The sequence below is a fragment of the Alternaria infectoria genome, assembly GCF_024043175.1.
Source record: "Alternaria infectoria strain BMP 0036 chromosome Unknown scaffold_3, whole genome shotgun sequence".
NCBI lineage: Eukaryota > Fungi > Ascomycota > Dothideomycetes > Pleosporales > Pleosporaceae > Alternaria > Alternaria infectoria.
In genome coordinates, this window is record NW_026250692.1 from 398,904 (window position 1) to 418,106 (window position 19,203).

Below are 19,203 nucleotides of genomic sequence, written 5' to 3' on the forward strand. Positions count from 1 at the left end.
CTTGCGATGTAGGTGCATACTATCCAGAGCTAGCATCGTATCTATTGCGGACCGAATGTAAAAACGTACACCTTACATTTCGGCGACACGAAAATTGGACCGAGGAACCGGCGAACGGGCAGATCAACACTCAACCTACTCCGAGAGTCTGGTGACATATGGTGCGGGGCATGGTGTACCGGACACATGCAGCTAGTACGCTACAAGAAAGTCTCAAAAGGTAGCTTATGGCCCACTACGTCTCATGGTCACGCCGACGTCCAATCCACCATTGTTATCCATCCTCCGGCCTTCAGAAATGAGCACAGCCATAATCTCCGAAACGAGCAACATGTCCCCGAAAGGCAGAACGAAGATCACTCGAGAAGAAGAAGATCAGATATGGTCTTGGAACGCTTCACTTCCGCCAACTCCTCACTTGACTATCACTCAAGTCTTCACCAAGCAAGTCAGCTGCTCCCCTGACGCGCCTGCGGTGGACGCACCAGACGGTACACTCACATACACGCAATTGGAAGACTACTCTACGCGTTTAGCCCAACATCTTCATACTATACTCGATGAAGCCACTGCCGGTGAAATCATCCCGATCTGTTTCGACAAATCCATCTGGCTAGTTGTCTGTATGATGGCTGTGTCGAAGGCGGGGATGGCGTACACGACGCTGGACCCTGGCAACCCAACGGAGCGGTTACATGCGTGCCTGGCCACTATAAGTCCTCGAGTAATGCTTGCCGAAGAAAAGTTCAACGAGAGGTTTCCGCGCGAAGTTGTCAGCAAGGTGGTCATCAATGTGCCAGAACTTTGCAGCAGCGATTCCGAGAGTGGGATGATCGGAGTGATAGACCTGCCAGTCGGCCTTCCGAATGATCTCGCTTATGTGTGTTTCACATCAGGATCGACGGGACTACCTAAAGTGGTTCAACATACGCAAAGCAGTGCGGTCTCTAATGTTATCCATGGTCATGGTTACGCAGCTAGTAGCCGCGTTCTCAACTTCGCCTCCCAGGCTTTTGCTGCGAGCATTGTCACGACTTTGAAGACGCTTTGTAACGGGGGTCTATTGATCCTACCACCAGAGCGAGAGCGCATGGGCGGTATAGCGAACTTCATCACCAGGAAGAAAATCACTCGGACCTTCCTTACACCAACGCTGCTGAACCTGCTGAAGCCAGAGGAAGTGGATTGCTTGCAGTTTTTGACCGTAGGGGGTGAGCCCGTAACTCAGCGACTCATCGATATTTGGGCGCCGCGGGTGTCGCTTGTGGAGGCGATTGGCATGACGGAGGGCGTGGGCATTGCGAACGCCATCGATGTGAGCGGGAAGAAATGTAAAGCTCGCCAGTTTATGACGGGTTGCGCATGGATCGTTGACCAAGACGATGCGAATACACTAGCGCCGATCGGGGAAACGGGGGAACTTCTTTTTGAGGGACCAGCGCTATTCCAGGGATACCGCAACGACCCGGAAGCTAATACGAAGGCATTTATCGACGGGCTACCTGTATGGGCGAAAGCGAGGGGGGAGATGAGACCCAGAGTGATGTTTCGAACGGGAGATTTGGCAAAGTATATCGAAGATGGCGTTGTGCAGATTGTGGGAAGGAAAGATACGCGTGTCAAGTTACATGGGCAACGCTTTGAGTTGGGAGAGGTGGAGAAGTCGTTGTTGGACAGCCTCCCATCGGGTGTGACGGTCGCAGCGGAGATAGTCGAACCGACAACCGGAACTGGGCCAATGCTCGTCGCTTTCCTACACGGGCTTGCAACAGACTTCTCTCACGAAGTCAGGCAGTTGAGAGAGAGATTGGCGGACAGTCTTCCGGATCACATGATACCGCGCGGATTTGTGGAACTCAAAGAACGGCCGTTAAACCCGTCTGGCAAACTCGATCGAAAGCTACTGCGGAGTCAGGCTGCCAGGATGTCGTTGGTTGATCTGGTGAAGCATGTTGGCGCTCTAAGCAAGTCTGCGCCAGTGACATTGCAGGAGCGAACGATGCAACGTCTATGGGCCTCAGTGCTCGGCCTTCCTGTAGAGTACATCGGTTTGCAGGACGATTTCTTCCATCTTGGCGGAGATTCCTTGCACTGTATCAAGCTCATCGCACAAGCACGGAAAGAGCAGGTCATTCTGTCAATCGAAGACATCCTGGTGAATCGAACTCTCCAGGCTATGAGTACATCGGCAAGGTTCGAGGTATGCGCTCAGTCGACTACGCTAGGCGGTGAATATACAGCGCACACGATAGAGACAGTCGCACCGGAGATCTCACAAGATGATGTCGACGCTGTTGCTCTGGCGACGGACTGGCAGGCCTGGTGTGTCGGGCAGGGTCTGCTCAAGTCACATGGCTGGCATGACTACATGATCTTCAAGTTCCCCAAAACACTGGATGTTGGAAGGTTGCAACGCGCTTGTCAACAGCTCATAAATCAACACGCCCTCCTACGGACGGTGTTCGTAGTGAAAGCAAGACAAACTTTCCAGGTCGTTCTCAAGGCCAAGGCTTTCCCCTTCCGGTTCACTGTGGAGCAGTCTAGTGACAGTCAGAATATGGACGGGCTTGTTAAGGAGATCATTCAGCAGGATATGAAACGACACCGTCAACTCGGCGATACTTTGGTAGCTTTTACCCTTGTACATGATGCCACGACTAGCACAGCGCAACTGGTCCTTCGAATCTCCCACGCCCAGTACGACGCGCTCAGTCTCGACACATTGTGGCGCTCGCTCGAGGCTTTGTATTTTGACAGACCATTGGAAGTCATTCCTTTCACCGACTTCTGCGCAGAAGCAGTCTTAGCAAGCAGGAATTCTGAGACGTTCTGGAAGACAGCTCTGGCCAATAGCTCGATGAGCGAAGTTCGTGCTCACACTCGCCCTAGCGTGGACTGCCCTATCAACGGCGCCGTCAAGATTTCCGTTCCCTTGGTAGATCTGAAGACTTCGGGTTACACGAGCGCAACCGCTGTTCTTGCCTCATGGTCGATCGTGCTGTCGAAGCTTACGGGTCAGGACTCTGTCGTATTCGGGTGCATCATTTCTGGAAGACACATGATGATGCCCAACGTATCGGATATCCTCGGCCCATGCATGAACGTCATACCTTTGCGCACGGATGTCGTTTCAACCGCAAAAGCTTCTTCGCTTCTCGATGCGACTCAAAGCAACTATCTGAAGTCGCTGCAGCATGGCCATATTGGACACCATCACATCATAGAGAAGTGCACCAATTGGCCTCGATGGACACGATTCTCGACAGTCGTGAACCATCTCAGCTTCGGGTCGATCGAGCAGCCATTTCCAGAACTTGGCGGGTGCGCATTCGATGTGTACGAACCGGAGCATGACAAAGCCGACCTATGGCTACAAACATCTGCTCGCGACAACAAGCTAGAAGTCGAACTGAGATACTCGCAACAGGCTTTCTCGGAAGATCGGGTTAAAGCGGTGTTGAGCGGCTTCGTTCAAACTTACGAACAGCTGCCTCATTTATTGGAACAGAAACTGTCAGACATCCTTGCTCAATTCGATCTGGCTGCATTCCAGCACAACCTGGTCAGCCCCCGTCAAGCTAGGAAGCAGGCATCAAGGCCTGGGACAGAAGATAGAAAGATCTTGGAGGAAGTAGTTTGTTCAGCTTGGGAGTCGGTGTTGGGATCAGACTTCAGGTCGTCTCCTGGTTTCACACACCAAACTCCGTTCTACGAAATATGGGGCAACGGCATTGCTGCTGCCGCTCTTGCTTGTGAATACTCCAAGCGGGGATTTGCTACAAGTATTGAGGAACTGCTTGATTTCCCGTCTGTTGCAGAGACTATTGCTCTTCTCTCAACCCGCACAAAGGGCGATGCTGAGAAAGTCACTTAGCCTGCTGCACAACGAGCTTTTTGACATAGATAGTGCATTCATATCACAATAGACGTCGGCTTTTGATGAAACCTCGAGTATGAACCAATGTCGTGCTACAATGAGATGAAGATGTTTGCAGCCTGGAATGCGCAGCATGAGTCGTCCGGAAAAAAGGTGGCGTCCAATTTCGACTACTTACTGCACCTGCATGAATAAACTGAGGACCAGGCGAATATCGAGAGAGCTTACTGAGACAAGTCCACCTGTATTCTTGCATCAAGAGTCCATGTATAGAGCAGAGTTGATGGAACCTCGACTGCAGACCTCATGAACTTCTCCGGCCATAGGGCTCAAATGGAAAAATCGCCGCAATGCCTGCCATGAGGATGTACAACGCGGCGCAAATATATATCGGGACAGCGGTTCCCGTCTTTGCCGCCAGTCAGCGCGAACCCAGCCATTCGGAGTCATCTCAAACATGACAGGTTCAGTGAAGAGCAGACTTACATCAGCGACCGTCGCAATAACGGCACTCAAGATTCCCATAACCCTGTTCCAGGCAATCGCGATCCCGTTGCCGGTACCTCTGTGCGCACTAGGCAGCACCTCCGGCGTATAAGCGTACAGCGTGCCATAGTAGATATTTAAACAGAAGTTGATGATGCATGTGAACGCCACATTCTGAACAGCAGTCCTGACCTGCGTGTACGCGAAGAAGAAAGCCATGGTGACCAATGCTCCAATAACCATGGTATACTTACGACCAAGGCGCGTATGACACATGTAGCCCGCTAGCACAGGTCCCCAAATCCCGCTAAAGTTCACGAGGGTGTAGTTGCGCCAAGTGATGTAGGGTGATGGTTCACCGAAGGCGGCGCCGCGAGAGGAGAGGTAGGCGGGGAGGAAGACATTGTAGACTAAACAAAGGTGTACAAAGTCAGCGTATGTCTCACATGCAGTTCGCACAGAGACACTTACGGGGGTAGGCGAGGCCTATCAATGTCCACGAGAGCCAGATCAACGATGTGCTAATACCTATTCGCTTCGTGGAATACAGGCCGCGGAGGTGCATATTGATCTCTCCCAAGCCCCATTTACTCTGATTTCCACGTGCAGCGATACGATCTACGGTGCCACAGTCTTGCATCTGGGTGACGGTGAGACTACAAGGTCGATTGTATTTGGTGGCAATGAAGTGGAGGGTTTCGACGCACTCGGCGTCTTTACCTTCGCTGACGAGGAATTTGGGAGTCTCCTTGAGACGGATGATGGTGATGCGGAGAATAGACATTACAAAAACCAAGGATCCAGAAGCGTACCATACGTAGCGCCAACCTTGGTTGTTAGACTTTGTACAGGGGCCTGCCGTGGGATCGAGGGATGGGTCTGCGCAGCTAAAATTTGGAAGGAAGGCCCAGGCAAAAAAGCCAGCTACGAGCTGACCAATGCCTAGTCAGAGTGTTAGTACTTAGGCTTATAGATGCCATCCCTCGGAGAAGAAAACAGCGGAAGATTGGGGATATATATACCCCACCAAGCTGCCATGAGCGTAAGCATCCACTGCCTATAGCTAGGCAGATACTCCAAGAACACTGCCGTATCCAACACCAAATTTCCTCCGGCGCCAAAAGCACTCAAACATACGAACAAGCCCAAGACTTCCCAATTTGGGCTTGCTCCAGCCACAATTGCAAAGATCGAGCAAATCAGCAAACTAACGTTAAACGCTGTCTTTCGGCCGATGATATCGGCTGATAAGCCCCAGAATAAGGCTCCCGTGAGCATTCCGACGTAAGCAGCGATGGTCAGGCCGTTTCGGTAGGAAGGCTTGAACTCAAGGGCGGCTTGCGCGGCGATGACGGACTGAATGAGTAGGATGAGGGAGTCAACGGCGTAGCCAAAACCATTCAGGACAAAGAGCTAAGCCTTATTAGAAATGCTCAAAGATGTCAGAGACACATCAAGTACCTTCCATTGATACGTCGTGAAACCGATCTGGGGACTGTAATCAGTACACACCCACAAGAGTCTTCTCTCAACAAGCTTACCTCATCGATCGCATTGTTAACCAGATGCATTTTGGCATTCAGCACAGGATCAGTGAGTTGTAAGATGTCGTCTTTACCCAAGCTACTCGTTTCACCGCAGGCGTGCTGGTGTTCAACATCGTGCTCGTGCTCTTGCACTTTCCCGTCGTGAACTTGGCTCTGATCGTCCATCTTACTATACCACACCTCAATCTCCGAATGCACTGTACAAAGTTTCCAACTCTTTGCAAATGTGAGAGGTGCACGCGACGACTGGGAAGAAAGAGAAAGGCCAAATAGAGGGGCACCGAGTGTAAGGTAGATCCATGTATCTTGCTGGCACTTGCAGCGAAGGACAAGACTATTCCGATGCTGTGCCCAATGCAACGTCCGAACTCACCACGTTGTTCGCCTGGTCCGAACGGCTGCACCAATGGCAACAACCCAAGGAATGCGCTTGTCAGCTCGTAGCTACGCTTTGATTGGTCGGCATCATAATCGGCTGTTCGTGACAGGGGTATAAGCTGAGGCGATCGCTCTTGGAAATCCTTGGGTTGTGATACGGGCGATACCAACGTGGGAAGGTGCGAACGAGCACAAGAACGTTCCGTCGAATCGGCAGTCGACCATTCTCGAGTTGCGCGCAACGTCTCTGAGCACGGAGATGGCCTCAGTGGCGTAAATCTGCAATACCAACTGGGCCACCTAGGGAGATGAGTTCAGGTCTTTCCATCTGCAATGTATATGTATTTGACTTGACTATAATCTGTATTGTGGAGTACGACTACATGCGCCTTCGCGCAGTGGGAATTTTGGTATAATCGTGATGGCGCCCCACTATTACAGCATTAGCAAGGAAAGAAAGGAATCTGTACATGATATCGCCGTAAATATAGCCCTGGTATCCTAAACGCCTTGCTGAAGACAAGATGTACACAATGATGAAATGCATCGGAAACAAGAGGATCCCATGTAATAGTTCCTACTGCCCGGGTGTTTGTGTCGGAGTACTCTCTTCGGTGCTGGCAATAGCACTGTCGCCTTCCGCGACCATCGTGACCGGTGTTGGTGTAATCCTTCGTCGCTTACTCTCTCGCGCATCTGCATCAACTTCCGGCATAGCATACAAATCTCGTTTCTTGGAAGTCGAAGATGCATCGTCGCGGTCTGACTCGCTCATTTCGCTTTCTCTTCGCCCAACATGGGCAGTGCTTGGTACCCCGCTGACCGAGCTACTTGCACTGTGCGTCGTGCCCTGGCCGTGAGCTGGGGTCAGAGGCGGTGTCCACATCGGTACAGGTCCAGAATTGGCAGCAGCAATACTAGGCACTGATGACATAGCCGGCGTTGGGGCGTTCATGTTGCTTTGGTCACCTGCACCGGGCGCAAAGGATGAAGCAGTAGCAATACTGGATACTGAATTGCTTCTTGTGGGACTTCCAGGCCTTGCGGGAACAAAAGAGCTCGGAGAGGCCGGGAAGCCTGCAGAGGGTTGCCTCTGCATTGGTGGTGCAGTAGCCGTTGTGGTGCCTGGCATGGTTCCGTTTGTTGGTGTAGGAGTCGGGGTAGAGTTGTTTGATGTGTGCCCCCCCGTGGTGTTGATGGCAGCAGGTGTCTGCTGTGGTCGGCTATGAACAGCTAAAGGACCCGTGTACTTGTCGCCGAGTTCGCCAGGAGCAAATGTGATGGATGAGCAAAAGCCATCCGACGAGGTCATCAGCAGCATGGAGCCGTCATTTGACCTATTGAATGGTAAGTGAACTGGGAGTCAAAGCGGGCCTCGGCACGTACCAGGTGATGTCTGTAAAGGTAGCAAAGTGCAAGTTGCTGACGATGCATAGGGGCTTCTGTTGCTGCGTATCGTAGATGTGGATAGCGTCTTGTGTTGCGACAGCATACATCATGCGATAAGGCAGTGTAAAGGCAGACGGAGGCCCGGGGGGCAGGCCGGATTGAGCGGATGCTTCGCCATCAGCGGGCTTGGGCGACGGCGCTGATAGGCTAGGCGAGGGAGAAGGCGCACTCGTGATGGGCGGGGGGTCCATGGATGAATGCGAGGTAGGGGGCTTCGAGGGCATGACTGGATCAGGCAGAGAAGGAATCTCATCGTCCATATTCGAAGTATCGATGGTGATGTGCCTGGTGGGTGGGGCAGACTGGCGCAGGGTATAGTAGACGGGCGAGCAACGGACGGCGACCGAGGGCTTCTTGTGGCCGGGCAGATAGGCGACGGGTGGCTTGTTAAGGCCGGCCCGGGTATATATGTAGACTGTATTCGTGATGTCGTCGGTCTGCTTGGCTTCAGCAACGGACGCATGCACGGCCTTGTATTGGCCTGCCGGCGTGAACAACAAGCTGCCGTCCGGGGCAAATGTAAGACGTCGGAAGAAGGAGGTCAGGGTCTCGTTGAAGTAGAGGGGCGCGTTGCGGAGGCCCATGGGGCCCATGGTGCCAATGCTGGGGGAGTTTGGCATGACGGCGGGCAGGGGCATGGACGGAGCGGGCGAGGCGGAGCGGCGCATGGATGGAGAGGAGCCGAAGGACGAACGACGGCTGTGCGAGGTCGGCGGCGGATGCATCGTGGGCAGGGCCAGCGACTGGGGCGTGCCGGGCATCGACGGCACGGGCGAGCCGATTGCCATGGCAGCATCAGCGGCAAAGGCGCGGCTGCCGAAGTCTGGGGGCGCCGGGCTGTTGGAAGAGACGCGGCGGGCGGGCAGGTCCATCTTGGTGACCTTGCTGTGCTGGGCCAGCGAGAAGTGGCCGTCCTTGTTCTTCAGGGTGTAGATGTGGACGGAGCGGTCCGACGACTGGGTTGCAATGTACTCGTTCATGGGGTCCCAGGCAACGCCCTGGACGTAGTGGTTGTGCTCGGCAATCTGCCGCACGATGCTTCCTAGACACGATTGAGCAGCTATCGGGGACGTGGTGGCTGGGCACGGGGCGTACCAGTGTGAGCGTTGTAGATGCGGGCAATGTTGTCCATGCTGCCTGTGATGAAGAAGACGCCGTCAGGGGACCAGGCCAGGTCGTAGATCTCGGAGCCTATGGACCTGCACATGGCCTTGACTCGCCACGTCTCCTTGTCTTCGAGGCCCTCGTCCAAGTTGTGCGCCGCCTGCTTCTCGGCGGGGACCCAGAGCAGCACGTTGCCGTCGTCGCCGGCGCTCGCGAGCATCTCGCCTAGGGCACGTCAGTTGCTGCTCTCTCTTGCACGTGGGCCGGAGGCGTACCCCGTGGACACCATCGCACCACGTTGACGGCCTGCGTGTGCTTGGCCAGAGTCGACAGGTAGGAGACGGTGCGCTCCTCGCCGTGCGCCTCGACGCTCCAGAGCTGTTGTACAGGTCAGCGCAAGTCCATGCTGCTCGCGGGGAGGGGCTGCCGCACCCGCACGTTGTTGTCGCCGCCCGCTGTCGCCAGGCGTCCCTTGCCGTGGGGCTCAAAGTGCGCCGAGTAGATGGGCGCGTTCTCGTTGTGCCAGGACACCAGGAGCGGAGCAGCCTTCATCGTCGCTGGGGCCGCTGCTCATTCCGCACACAGGCGCAGGCGTAGGGCGTCCGTGGGTGCTGGCTGCACGTGACGGGTCGTGATGTTGGCGGTGCGGAGGGCAGGGCATGCGGGTGAGGCTCTGGGCTGGCGGTGCGGAGGGCAGATGGATGGTTTGCCTGTGTCTCTGGGTGCCCAGGTGGTTGGAGCGCGGACGTTCCGCGTCTGCTCCTAGCCGCATCGGGAAAGCTCTTTGGTTTTGGTTTCACTGTAGCCACCAGCGCCCGTCCAGCCTCCCACACGCCGACCTTCATGTAGATCCTCCAAACACAGGCAATCCGCCTGCATCCACCATGGCAGACGACGCTGCCGCCCGCCTTGAAACCGAGCTGCTGCTGCTAGATGCCATGTATCCCCACCAGACGCACTATCATCCCAAGTCACGGGAATTAAGCTTCTCCCAAGATGATCGTGCCTCGCTCCTTCTTCGCTTGCCCGAGTCGTATCCGGCATCAGGGTCGCCCGACATCATCTCTGCGACTGACGCAGCCAAGCACGACCTGCGGACGCGCATTAGAGATGCCGTCACAGGGCTTGGGCTGGCCCAAGGCGAAGAGGCCCTCGATGCCATCCTCGCTGCCTTTCGGCACATGCTCGATTCTGCTCCTGCTGAATCACACAGCGGCTCGACCGCAGGGGCCAACCAGAGTCTAGACACCTCCAAGACAGTCATTGTATGGCTGCACCATCTTCTCAATACCAACAAACGCAAACTTGCACTCTCACCTCCGTCTTCAGTGCCACCCGTGTCTGGGCTCACCAAGCCTGGATATCCTGGCTTGCTTGTCTACTCCGGCCCCTCCGTAGCTGTCACAGAGCATGTCAACACGCTAAAAGCACAGAACTGGCAAGCGTTCCAGGTACGGTATGAAGAAGCAGAGCTCTGGCACTTTGCACATGGTGCCGGCGTCAGAGAGATGGAGACCATGAGCCATGTCGTCAAGGGCGTCGAAACAGAAGGAGCCATTGGGGCAACGCAGAAAGAGGAGCTTCTCAAAGCTATCGGTATCAAATAAACATCCCACCAGTTCTCTGCTACACTTCTTCCAAAGGCGCCCTCTTATTTTTTGACGTGACCCCTGGCTCAAGTAATCGTTAGGACCTCCGCTTATGGATGTCCATCTGGACTTTCGTGGTGACGTGATGTACCTTGGATGTACGAAGGAGCAACATGTCATTCGAGGTTGGCCCGAGCGCGCCAGTTCGCATCCCAAATCATCGAAAGTCTGCCGCAGCACCATTTCGCAACACCACGGCGTCATACAGTCTCCAATATCAACACCCCAATGGCTGCACCAATGAAATGCATGGCCACGGCTGTGAGGAGTATTTCAGGTCCACGAGCGGCGCGCGTTCCGCATCGAACATTCGCCTTTAGCACATCGAGTCCGGTCGCATCGTCGCGGAAACCATCAGCGGGCAACGCAACGTGTCGGAGGGAATTACAGACAACGCGCATTGGACCAAGGAACGCTGCAAGTAGCTGCCAAGGACACACAAGGGGTTTTTCGCATTCGACACCACGGAGCAAGCTCAAGACAATAGATCAGATCCGGGCCAGGAACAAGGGCGGGGTACGTTTCGATATCCAAGGAGCTATGTACCAGGTGGGAGTACTTAGACGCCCGATCAAAGGCTAACGCTTCGTAGCCATTCAATCTCACAGCAGCCATCCTCTTCGTCGCAGCAGGCGGAGGATTATGGGCCTACTTCACATACGAGAAAGAGCGCATGGCAAGAAAGCGAATCGCCGAGCAAACAAAGGGTATCGGAAAGCCTAAAGTAGGCGGTCCATTCCACCTCCAAGACCACAATGGCCAGCAATTCAGCAACGAGGATATGCTAGGCAAATACTCTCTCGTACGGCATCGCCCTCGACCCAGTGTGAGCATTTACACTAACAACAGTGTCGTAGGTCTACTTTGGTTTCACTCACTGTCCCGACATCTGCCCCGACGAGCTCGACAAAATGGCTCTCATGTACGACAAAGTCGTCGCCGAATGCGGAAACGTCATCCTCCCCGTCATGATCACATGCGATCCTGCACGCGACAACCCCAAGGTGCTCAAGGAATACCTGGCAGAGTTCCATCCTGACTTCATCGGCTTGACAGGCACCCACGAGGAGATCAAGGATACATGTAAAGCGTATCGCGTGTACTTCAGCACCCCCAAGGACGTCAAGCCTGGCCAAGACTACCTGGTTGATCACAGTATCTACTTCTATTTGATGGGTATGTTGTCTTGCTGTCATCAGGTTGCACGTACATAGGCTAACAGATCTACCAGACCCAGAAGGCGATTTTGTCGAAGCCATCGGGCGCAACTTCACGGCGGAACAGGCTGCGAAGGTCATCTCAGACCACATCAAGGATTGGGAAAAGCCGTTGAAGAAAGAGACGAGATGGGAGTAGACGAATGCGCACTGAAGGTTGGAGATGCGAGTGGCTCGTGCGAATTGCATGCTATAGAACGTGGCAAGGACGTGCGAGTCACACCAGGTGCAGGGAGTGATGTATATATACTTTTGTAAGAATACGGTGAGTGGGGCTTATACTATGCCATGTGTGCAGGTGTGTAGATTACTTGTCTGAATACCCATATTACAAGGACATAGCATTTCGCTGTAGATGCAACACGTTCGTGAGTGAGCTGTCGCTATGCATCCTGTCTTCTCTTTCTAGGGTACAGGTCTGTACTCTTTGATACTAAAACTCATGTGTGCGATACGCTGTACACATTAAAATACATAAAGCTGTCTCTGTGACCTTTCAGTAGAGAATACAGCAAGTGTCTATGTTGAAACAAAATGAAGAAAGAAGGCGGACGTATGCTTCCGTGGAAATGCATTAAGAACAAGATATGTTGCTTTTATAGCCTCAGAGAGACGAATGCACCTGTGTCAAAAAAGAAAGATAGCCGGGCAAAAAGAAACAAGGGCCGAACCGGAGTCGAACCGGTGACTTCGGGAAGGTAGCATTTCGTTTCAACTGCAGTCCTACACTCTACCACTGAGTTACCGGCCCATCGAAGAACATATAGAGAATTTTGAAAATAATTGAAATATATCCTAATAATCTAGCACCTATTGACTTATCCACAGCCCCCACATCTAACCCACCCACGTGGTGTCCTCATCGATGCATTTGCTAGCACGCCACCTGCCTTGCACCTTGGCTCCGCAAGAGCAGTATCAAGCATCCGCCATGCTGACTCTGCCGGAAACCGTCCACTTACAAATGTTCGGTCAGACATTCTACAAAGCAGTTACATTAGTTACATAAACTAGGGCATATCCTGGCGTAGAGAGATCTATACTAAACGCTTGGGCTTTTTTCAAATGCATCGCCTATGATGCACCCGGCAATGCGATGTGACGTGTGTCGTTGCTTTACACTTAGGAGAAAAATAGTTGTCACGGTATTTCAATGTAGCCGTACCCTCTGCCTGCATTTGAAAGCATATCAAGCTATTCCAACGCATATTGGACTGTCAGACTAAGGATGTGGTCCGTCTTTGCCTCGGATTAGAGCCTGGGTTTGGTCGGGCAAGTTATCGTTATAGCACCTTGGTATACGGTAAGATCTTGATTTGGTGCACCTATCTTTCGGCACAAGCGCGATGGCTTCGATAATGGACTGATTGCTGGAAGGCAGCTGCAGTAACAACGTTGAAATGTGCGTTTAGATTGCTTCTATTCTTTTCCCCCGGACAAGTACATTGAAGAAAACCCATGAGTCAACCAGCACAACGAACGGCAAGGGTGGGGCCTAGACGCCCAAGAAAGTGATGAGAACTCTTGTGCTGCGTCTCTGTAGATCAGTCAATCTTGTTCGCAGTTGATGGCTGCTTATTACCTAGGTAGTGTTCCGGTGCACAACGTCCTGTAAGACTACGATTAAAGAAACGACCTTGGGATGCAGCATAGCAGTTGCCCTGTTTTGGCATCTGATTGGATACGCGTGTTGAACACAAATGATATCCTCAAGGTGTGCTTTTGTTCAGAACCACTACAGCCTTCGCAAAAGCGAGGCTATCCCCCTCAGTGAATACAGATAGCAGGAAACTGAAATGGCTTTACTAATTGCAAGGTTACGTCAGACAAAGAATCGTATGTCTTGGCTGGGTTCCACCACCTCCAGTCTCATGAATGTATCCTGCTCTTGATCGCTTCTACAATACTCTTCAGACCACTCAGTCTGGCCTCTCTCGTCTCCCCAAGGTATAAGCTTGCAACAGGCCATGCATGAATACCTCCCGGCTCTTCCCAGCTGTCTACCTCTTTTCCGGTCTTTTCCAATAAGCTGATCAGGCGCCTTGTCTCCGGCCCAAGCACTTCTTCACTACCATATAGGAAATACCATCCTTGTTCAGGACTAGCCTCTCTCCACTTATTCAAATCTCTGCACGTTCCGGGTGAAACGAATGGATCATCTGCTGACACCTTGCTGCCGATGTATTGACGGCCGTATAGCTCCAACGATGAACTGTTGAGATAGTCGGATTCGGTGTTTCGATTTTCGCGCGATAGAATCGTGACCCACGGGCTGATCATGATGGCAAGGCCAGGTTTCTGATGTCGCAAGTCCGTGTGGTCAGACATGTATAGCAGAAAGCTCAAGATGAGGGTTGCGCCCGCAGAGTCTCCACCCACGACGACACGAACTGAAGATTGAGCTAGCGATAGAACGTATTCGTAGCCTGCGACCGTCTCGTGGAGTTGGGTAGGGTATGTAGCGTCTGGGACGAGCGTGTATTCCAAAGCGAATAGAGCCGGATTGCTGTACCCAGCGTTCTTGAGCATTGCAACCCAAGCGAGTAGAAACTCCATATAGAAGAAACTACTCCCCATGGAAAAGCCACCTCCATGACAATAGTATACAATTACATCTGGCTGCTCTTGCTGGTTGTGCACTATCCATACACCTCTAAAGTTTGGCCTTTTAATCTCAGTCCACCTGATAGGACTGGTGACGATGCCGTGTCTCAGCATACGAAACCTCAAGAAAGGGAGTGACACGGCTTTGGAAAAAAAGACACGCCCCAGAAAGGCGGGCATGTTGGCGAATGCATAGCGAACGAAACGGATGACCAAGTCCTGGAAAGGCGTTGCCTTCTGCACGAAAGGGGCACGATGTTGATGTGATACAAAGAAGCGTTCACGAATGAACTGGTACGGTATGGCGACGGCTTTGGGAGCTGTGAGTATTAGTATGCCCACGTACATGACATGTTGTAGCTTACCCAGAGATGGCAGGGCTGGTATCAGCCATGTCAAAAGTGGCGGGAGCCCAATCTGGACTAACAATTGGGGAGCGAGGAAGACGAGGAAAGCTATGCAGTCCAGATAAGAAATTTGACTCAGTATCATCTTTACAGAGTAGAGGATGGACAAAGTATCTCAGCCACGAGCACGCCTAGCGACACCGTTCAGGACTGGAATAGCGATGACGCTGACAAGGGTCCGGCTAAGCCACAATCGCCTAGCGCCACATCTAACGGTTCCGCATTGATCATGCTTTCCCTGAGCTTCGGCCGGGCAACCTGCGAACCTCTGGAAAGACGTGAAGCCGGAGTCACATCAGGCGGAGCGACACCCAGACACTGACTTGCTCAAACGAGGCACGGAGCGGTTCGCACGTGACGGAAATTAGCGGAGCTGCGCACGGACCCGTCGGTCGGTCGCGACTTCCAGAAAACTTCCGCGACTCACTTAGCTGTCACTCCGCAAACACGTCTGTCCGCGCCTGCAAACAAGCCTGCCTGCTTGCCTGCGCCTGCATCGAGGGGCTGTCTTACTTCCATCTTTCCTTGTCTCTCATCCGCCATTTCCCATTGATGGAGTAACGTCTGGCGCAAACATCGGTTCCAACTCTTACACGGCAGCCTGACCCCAAGTCGCGAACTTGTCGGGCCTTACCATGGGCGACCCCGCAACCGATCCCAAGGCGGCGCCGCTCGCCGACGAGCTGAGAGAGCTTGCTGTGTACGTGCGAAATGCCTAGGCTCTGAACTCATACTAACGTAAGCAGGTCGCTCCCCACGACGGCCTTCCCGAAGAACTTCTTCTGCGCCTTATGTAACGAGCTTGCGTTCGACTCATACAAGCTGATCTGCTGTGCTAAATCCATATGCTCACCATGTGCGTACACCATATGCTGCTGCCGGAGATTCTCGCAGGCGCTAACGCGGCCCAGGTCAAGGAAACCTCCAGTTCCCGACAGCGTGTCCCTCGTGCGACCACTCCCCGCTCGAGGCCGACTCTTGCACACCGAACAAGTCTCTGCGTAACACGATGCGAGTGTGGCTACAAAAACAGAAGAAGAAGGAAGAGGCCAAGGCCGCGGCACAGGCAGCTACCCCGCCCGTCGAGGTGACACCGGCCGCGCTTGAGGTCCTGCCGGTCGGTGATGGTACAGAGCAGCCCGTAGACAGTGTTGAGGATGCGCACAAGGCAGAAGGCGGTGCTGCTGAACAAGCTGCTGGTTCTGCCGAGGCCCCAGAAGAGGCTGGACAGCGCGCCGGCTCGGCCGCGGCCCAACCAAAGGAGGTAGGTTGTGAAAGTCTTTCATTTCGCTCTTGCGCGAGCATGCGGGTACTGTACAATCAGAAGAAGAAGAAACCAAGCAGAAGAGACATCGTCGGGCCTCTAAGCATTGCAAAACATGGTTGCCACACGTGCCAATGACCGGAGATGCTTTCCACTGCACTCGCGCTCTTGCTGACCAAATCAGGAAAATGCTTCTCCTGAGATGGAGACTGAGCGGCGCGGTAGCACCGCCTCCCAGAGCGTGACCAAGAACACGGGACCTTCAGCGGCCAACAGCTCGACCGACGAGCAAAAACCCTCCAACGGAACTAATGGCATGATTGGCAACAACCCGCCGATGAGCGGCGTGCAAAGCCAGATGGGCTTCGGCTTCCCCAATCAGGGCGGCTTCAGCAATGGCTTGGCTTGGAACGGGATGCCTAATATCATGGCCAACGGCGGCTGGAACGGCATGAATCCTATGGGTATGTCTTTGGAATAACCTTGCCTTCCTTGCAGGCGACTAATGCCTTGCTAGATTTCAACAACATGAACGGAATGTACGGCAACTTTGGAGGGAACATGGGCTTGGGCATGAACGACATGTCTGCCATGAACATGATGCAGTACGGTGGTGGCTATGGCAATGGATGGAATGGTATGGGCAGTGGCTATGGAAACTTCAGCGGGCCCAATCAGCTGGGTGGCTTTAATCAATCTGGAGCATATCCCGAGATGATGAACCAGTTTCCCAAGAATAATTTCCCAAACCAGAACCACAATCGTTTCCATGCCAATCAAGGAGGAGCACATCCTCAGCGAAACAACAAGAATGGCAGCCAGGGTGGCTTTGGTCCGGGTTGCCAGAATGCGCCTGGTCGTCCGGGCAGCCGTGGCGGTCTTTTGCAAAACGTACGTTCAACCCACCAACGAAAGCTACCGAACCCATACACGGGAATCGGCCAAACTTGGAAACCAAAAACTGACCCGATTCGTTCTACACAGCGTGACGACCAGTCGCCTGACGGAAATGCCAACCCTGCTCCTGAGGTGAAGGCCGAGGGCGAGCAGTCGAAGGCGTCCGCAGATCCAACTGAAGAAGGTAAGGACATCGTCGACGATATCCCAGTATCGCTCGAACCACAGACTTCAGCAGATGGGGTTGGTGCTGGCAATGCTAGCGAAGCTGCTGGCGACGACACTAACCAGGCAGGGGGTGGTCCACAATGCGAGACTCAAGACGGCGGTCTGAAGCCTATACAAACTGTAGACTCTGGCGATGCAGACATGCGAGAGTACGACCAGTCTATGATGGGCCCTGGTGTGCCATACCCTCAAGGAATGATGAATCAGTTCCCGGATCAGCACATGAATGCAGCCTTCGACCCCAGCATGAACATTATGGGATACAATGGCAACTATGGTCCACGTGGCGGCTTCAATAACGGGGCTTATGGTGCAGCGACAGTTCTGACAGGTCAGCCAACGGAACCGATTGGTGTCGGTGTTGCAGGCGCGCCAACTGGACCACGCGCGATGAGAGAAGGTCGACCCAACACTGGTTTCTCGAGTCGTGCCCATGGTGGGCGATATGCAGCTCCGCCACCGCCCAAAAGCGTCGCGTCTGCTCAAGATGCGACAACTGCTAGCCCACAGCGTAGAGTTCGATCGTAAGTAGATTTGATGGAGAATGAAGTACAAGCAGTGGCTGACAATGACGCAGGCGGTCACCTCTCCGAGATGAGAGTATGCGGGTCAAGGAACGCTCACCCACGCCTTCTCGACCACAATCACGAACGAAGGGTGATGACAGAAGTGAGCAACGTGACCGATCGCGTTCTGCAGACCGTCATTCTCGTCGCGATGACCGCGGTAGATCCGTTTCGCCATTGAACAACGAATACGAGGATCGCAAAGACCGCAAGCACCATCGATCGTCACGCTATAATGACCGTGACCCGGAGTATGATGATCGTTACGGCGACGAGAAGGGCAGCCGGGGTGACCGTACACGAACTGCATCGGCAGACTCCAAGTATCGTAGCAGCCGTCGTGACAAGGACAAGCACCGTTCATCGCGGTCCCACCGCGACCGGAGCAAGGAGCATCGTCGTCGCCATCGCTCCCGATCACCTCGTGAGGGAGACAAATATGAAGACGAAGATGCGTACGGCAATGGCGAAAAGGATTCTGATGCCAGTTCACGACGCAAGCACAGGAGCGGGCGCGACCGCTCACGCGACAAGGAACGTGAACGAGACCGCAAGGATCGTAAAGAGCGAGAGCGAGACCGCAACTATGATTACGACCGCGAGAAGGATCGCTCCCGCGACAAGGATAAGGACAAGGACCGTAGGCGGCGTCGCGATCGTGAAAGTGAAGACGATGAGCGTGATTATGGGGACGACAATCACCGCTCTTCACGCCGTAGTCGCAAAGATCGCGATCGCGAGCGACGCGAGTACGATGATCATGAGCGCAAAGACAAGCCATCTCAACTGGAGAGGGAAGAGGATGTCGTCGGTCAGATGATGAAGAAACGCGCTATGTCTCCGCCCTTGAACGCACCAACCGGGCCCTCGGCGAATGGCTTCAGCATCAAGGGTCGCTCAAAGAACGCGGCCATGCCTCCACCGGCCCAACCTCCTACCGGCCCACGAGCTTTCCAGCCACCCAAGGGTCCGGCTGCTGATCGAAATAAAGACCGAAGCGGCGAAGCTAGGGATCACCGTCGTAAAACCAGCGCGACTTCTACATCGACTATACCAACCGGCCCTTCATCCAAAGACAAAGAAACGTTCCAAGACCATTATGCCGCTGAGCGAGAGCGCAATGCCCGAGAGCGAGACAGTCGCGAACGCGTGGAGAAGCCATCCAGCTCCAGCAAGTCCCTTCAATCACGCATCTCTCCTTCATCCCGCCCTACGCTCTCGAGTAAGCGTAGCAGAGACGACTTTGACGACGAGGCACCGGTACCCACAGGCCCCAAAGCTGATGCCAAGCCTCCCACAGGCCCCGCCGCGCATCGTGACAAGCGCAGGAAGTCTGGTGCGACGGGTGACGACAACATTGCCAGCCTCTTTACAGCGGGACTGCGTAAGAACGCCAAGGCTAGACGTGGTGGTGTGAGGACTGAAGGCGATGTCGAGCGCGAGATGATGGAGCGGGAGCGGGAAAGGCGGTAAGATGGCTCTTTTGGCCATATGCGCACCGGTTTCCAGACGGGTCTTTTGGGCTATGAC

General features: G+C 53.8%; 6 protein-coding genes and 1 non-coding gene across 7 annotated transcripts; 4 read left to right on the forward strand and 3 right to left on the reverse strand.

Annotated features, from left to right (window-relative positions):
* Positions 1-298: 298 nt before the first annotated feature.
* On the forward strand, positions 299-3,874 carry J4E92_002387 (NRPS; the record flags this gene model as incomplete). The annotated part of the gene is made up of 1 exon (XM_051493792.1): positions 299-3,874. One exon carries the CDS (start codon positions 299-301, stop codon positions 3,872-3,874), a length of 3,576 nt encoding a protein of 1,191 aa, XP_051355471.1.
* Positions 3,875-4,181: 307 nt separating this feature from the next.
* J4E92_002388 (uncharacterized protein) lies at positions 4,182-9,393 on the reverse strand (the record flags this gene model as incomplete). Its single annotated transcript, XM_051493793.1, has 11 exons — positions 4,182-4,286; positions 4,364-4,773; positions 4,835-5,305; positions 5,386-5,776; positions 5,825-5,851; positions 5,905-6,079; positions 6,870-7,625; positions 7,675-8,779; positions 8,833-9,066; positions 9,117-9,219; positions 9,274-9,393. The coding sequence occupies 11 exons, from the start codon at positions 9,391-9,393 to the stop codon at positions 4,182-4,184; spliced, it is 3,897 nt and encodes a 1,298-aa protein (XP_051355472.1).
* Positions 9,394-9,725: 332 nt separating this feature from the next.
* J4E92_002389 (uncharacterized protein) lies at positions 9,726-10,448 on the forward strand (the record flags this gene model as incomplete). The annotated part of the gene is made up of 1 exon (XM_051493794.1): positions 9,726-10,448. The coding sequence occupies one exon, from the start codon at positions 9,726-9,728 to the stop codon at positions 10,446-10,448; it is 723 nt and encodes a 240-aa protein (XP_051355473.1).
* Positions 10,449-10,718: 270 nt separating this feature from the next.
* Positions 10,719-11,846, forward strand: J4E92_002390 (uncharacterized protein; the record flags this gene model as incomplete). The annotated part of the gene is made up of 5 exons (XM_051493795.1): positions 10,719-10,751; positions 10,983-11,006; positions 11,083-11,292; positions 11,348-11,666; positions 11,722-11,846. 5 exons carry the CDS (start codon positions 10,719-10,721, stop codon positions 11,844-11,846), a joined length of 711 nt encoding a protein of 236 aa, XP_051355474.1.
* Positions 11,847-12,368: 522 nt separating this feature from the next.
* On the reverse strand, positions 12,369-12,458 carry J4E92_002391. Its single transcript has one exon. It is a non-coding gene; the product is annotated as a tRNA-Cys (tRNA).
* Positions 12,459-13,576: 1,118 nt separating this feature from the next.
* On the reverse strand, positions 13,577-14,803 carry J4E92_002392 (uncharacterized protein; the record flags this gene model as incomplete). The annotated part of the gene is made up of 2 exons (XM_051493796.1): positions 13,577-14,631; positions 14,677-14,803. 2 exons carry the CDS (start codon positions 14,801-14,803, stop codon positions 13,577-13,579), a joined length of 1,182 nt encoding a protein of 393 aa, XP_051355475.1.
* A 550-nt stretch (positions 14,804-15,353) lies between these two features.
* On the forward strand, positions 15,354-19,146 carry J4E92_002393 (uncharacterized protein; the record flags this gene model as incomplete). Its single annotated transcript, XM_051493797.1, has 6 exons — positions 15,354-15,418; positions 15,465-15,574; positions 15,630-15,982; positions 16,167-16,446; positions 16,500-17,631; positions 17,685-19,146. The coding sequence occupies 6 exons, from the start codon at positions 15,354-15,356 to the stop codon at positions 19,144-19,146; spliced, it is 3,402 nt and encodes a 1,133-aa protein (XP_051355476.1).
* Between the last annotated feature and the right edge of the window lie 57 nt (positions 19,147-19,203).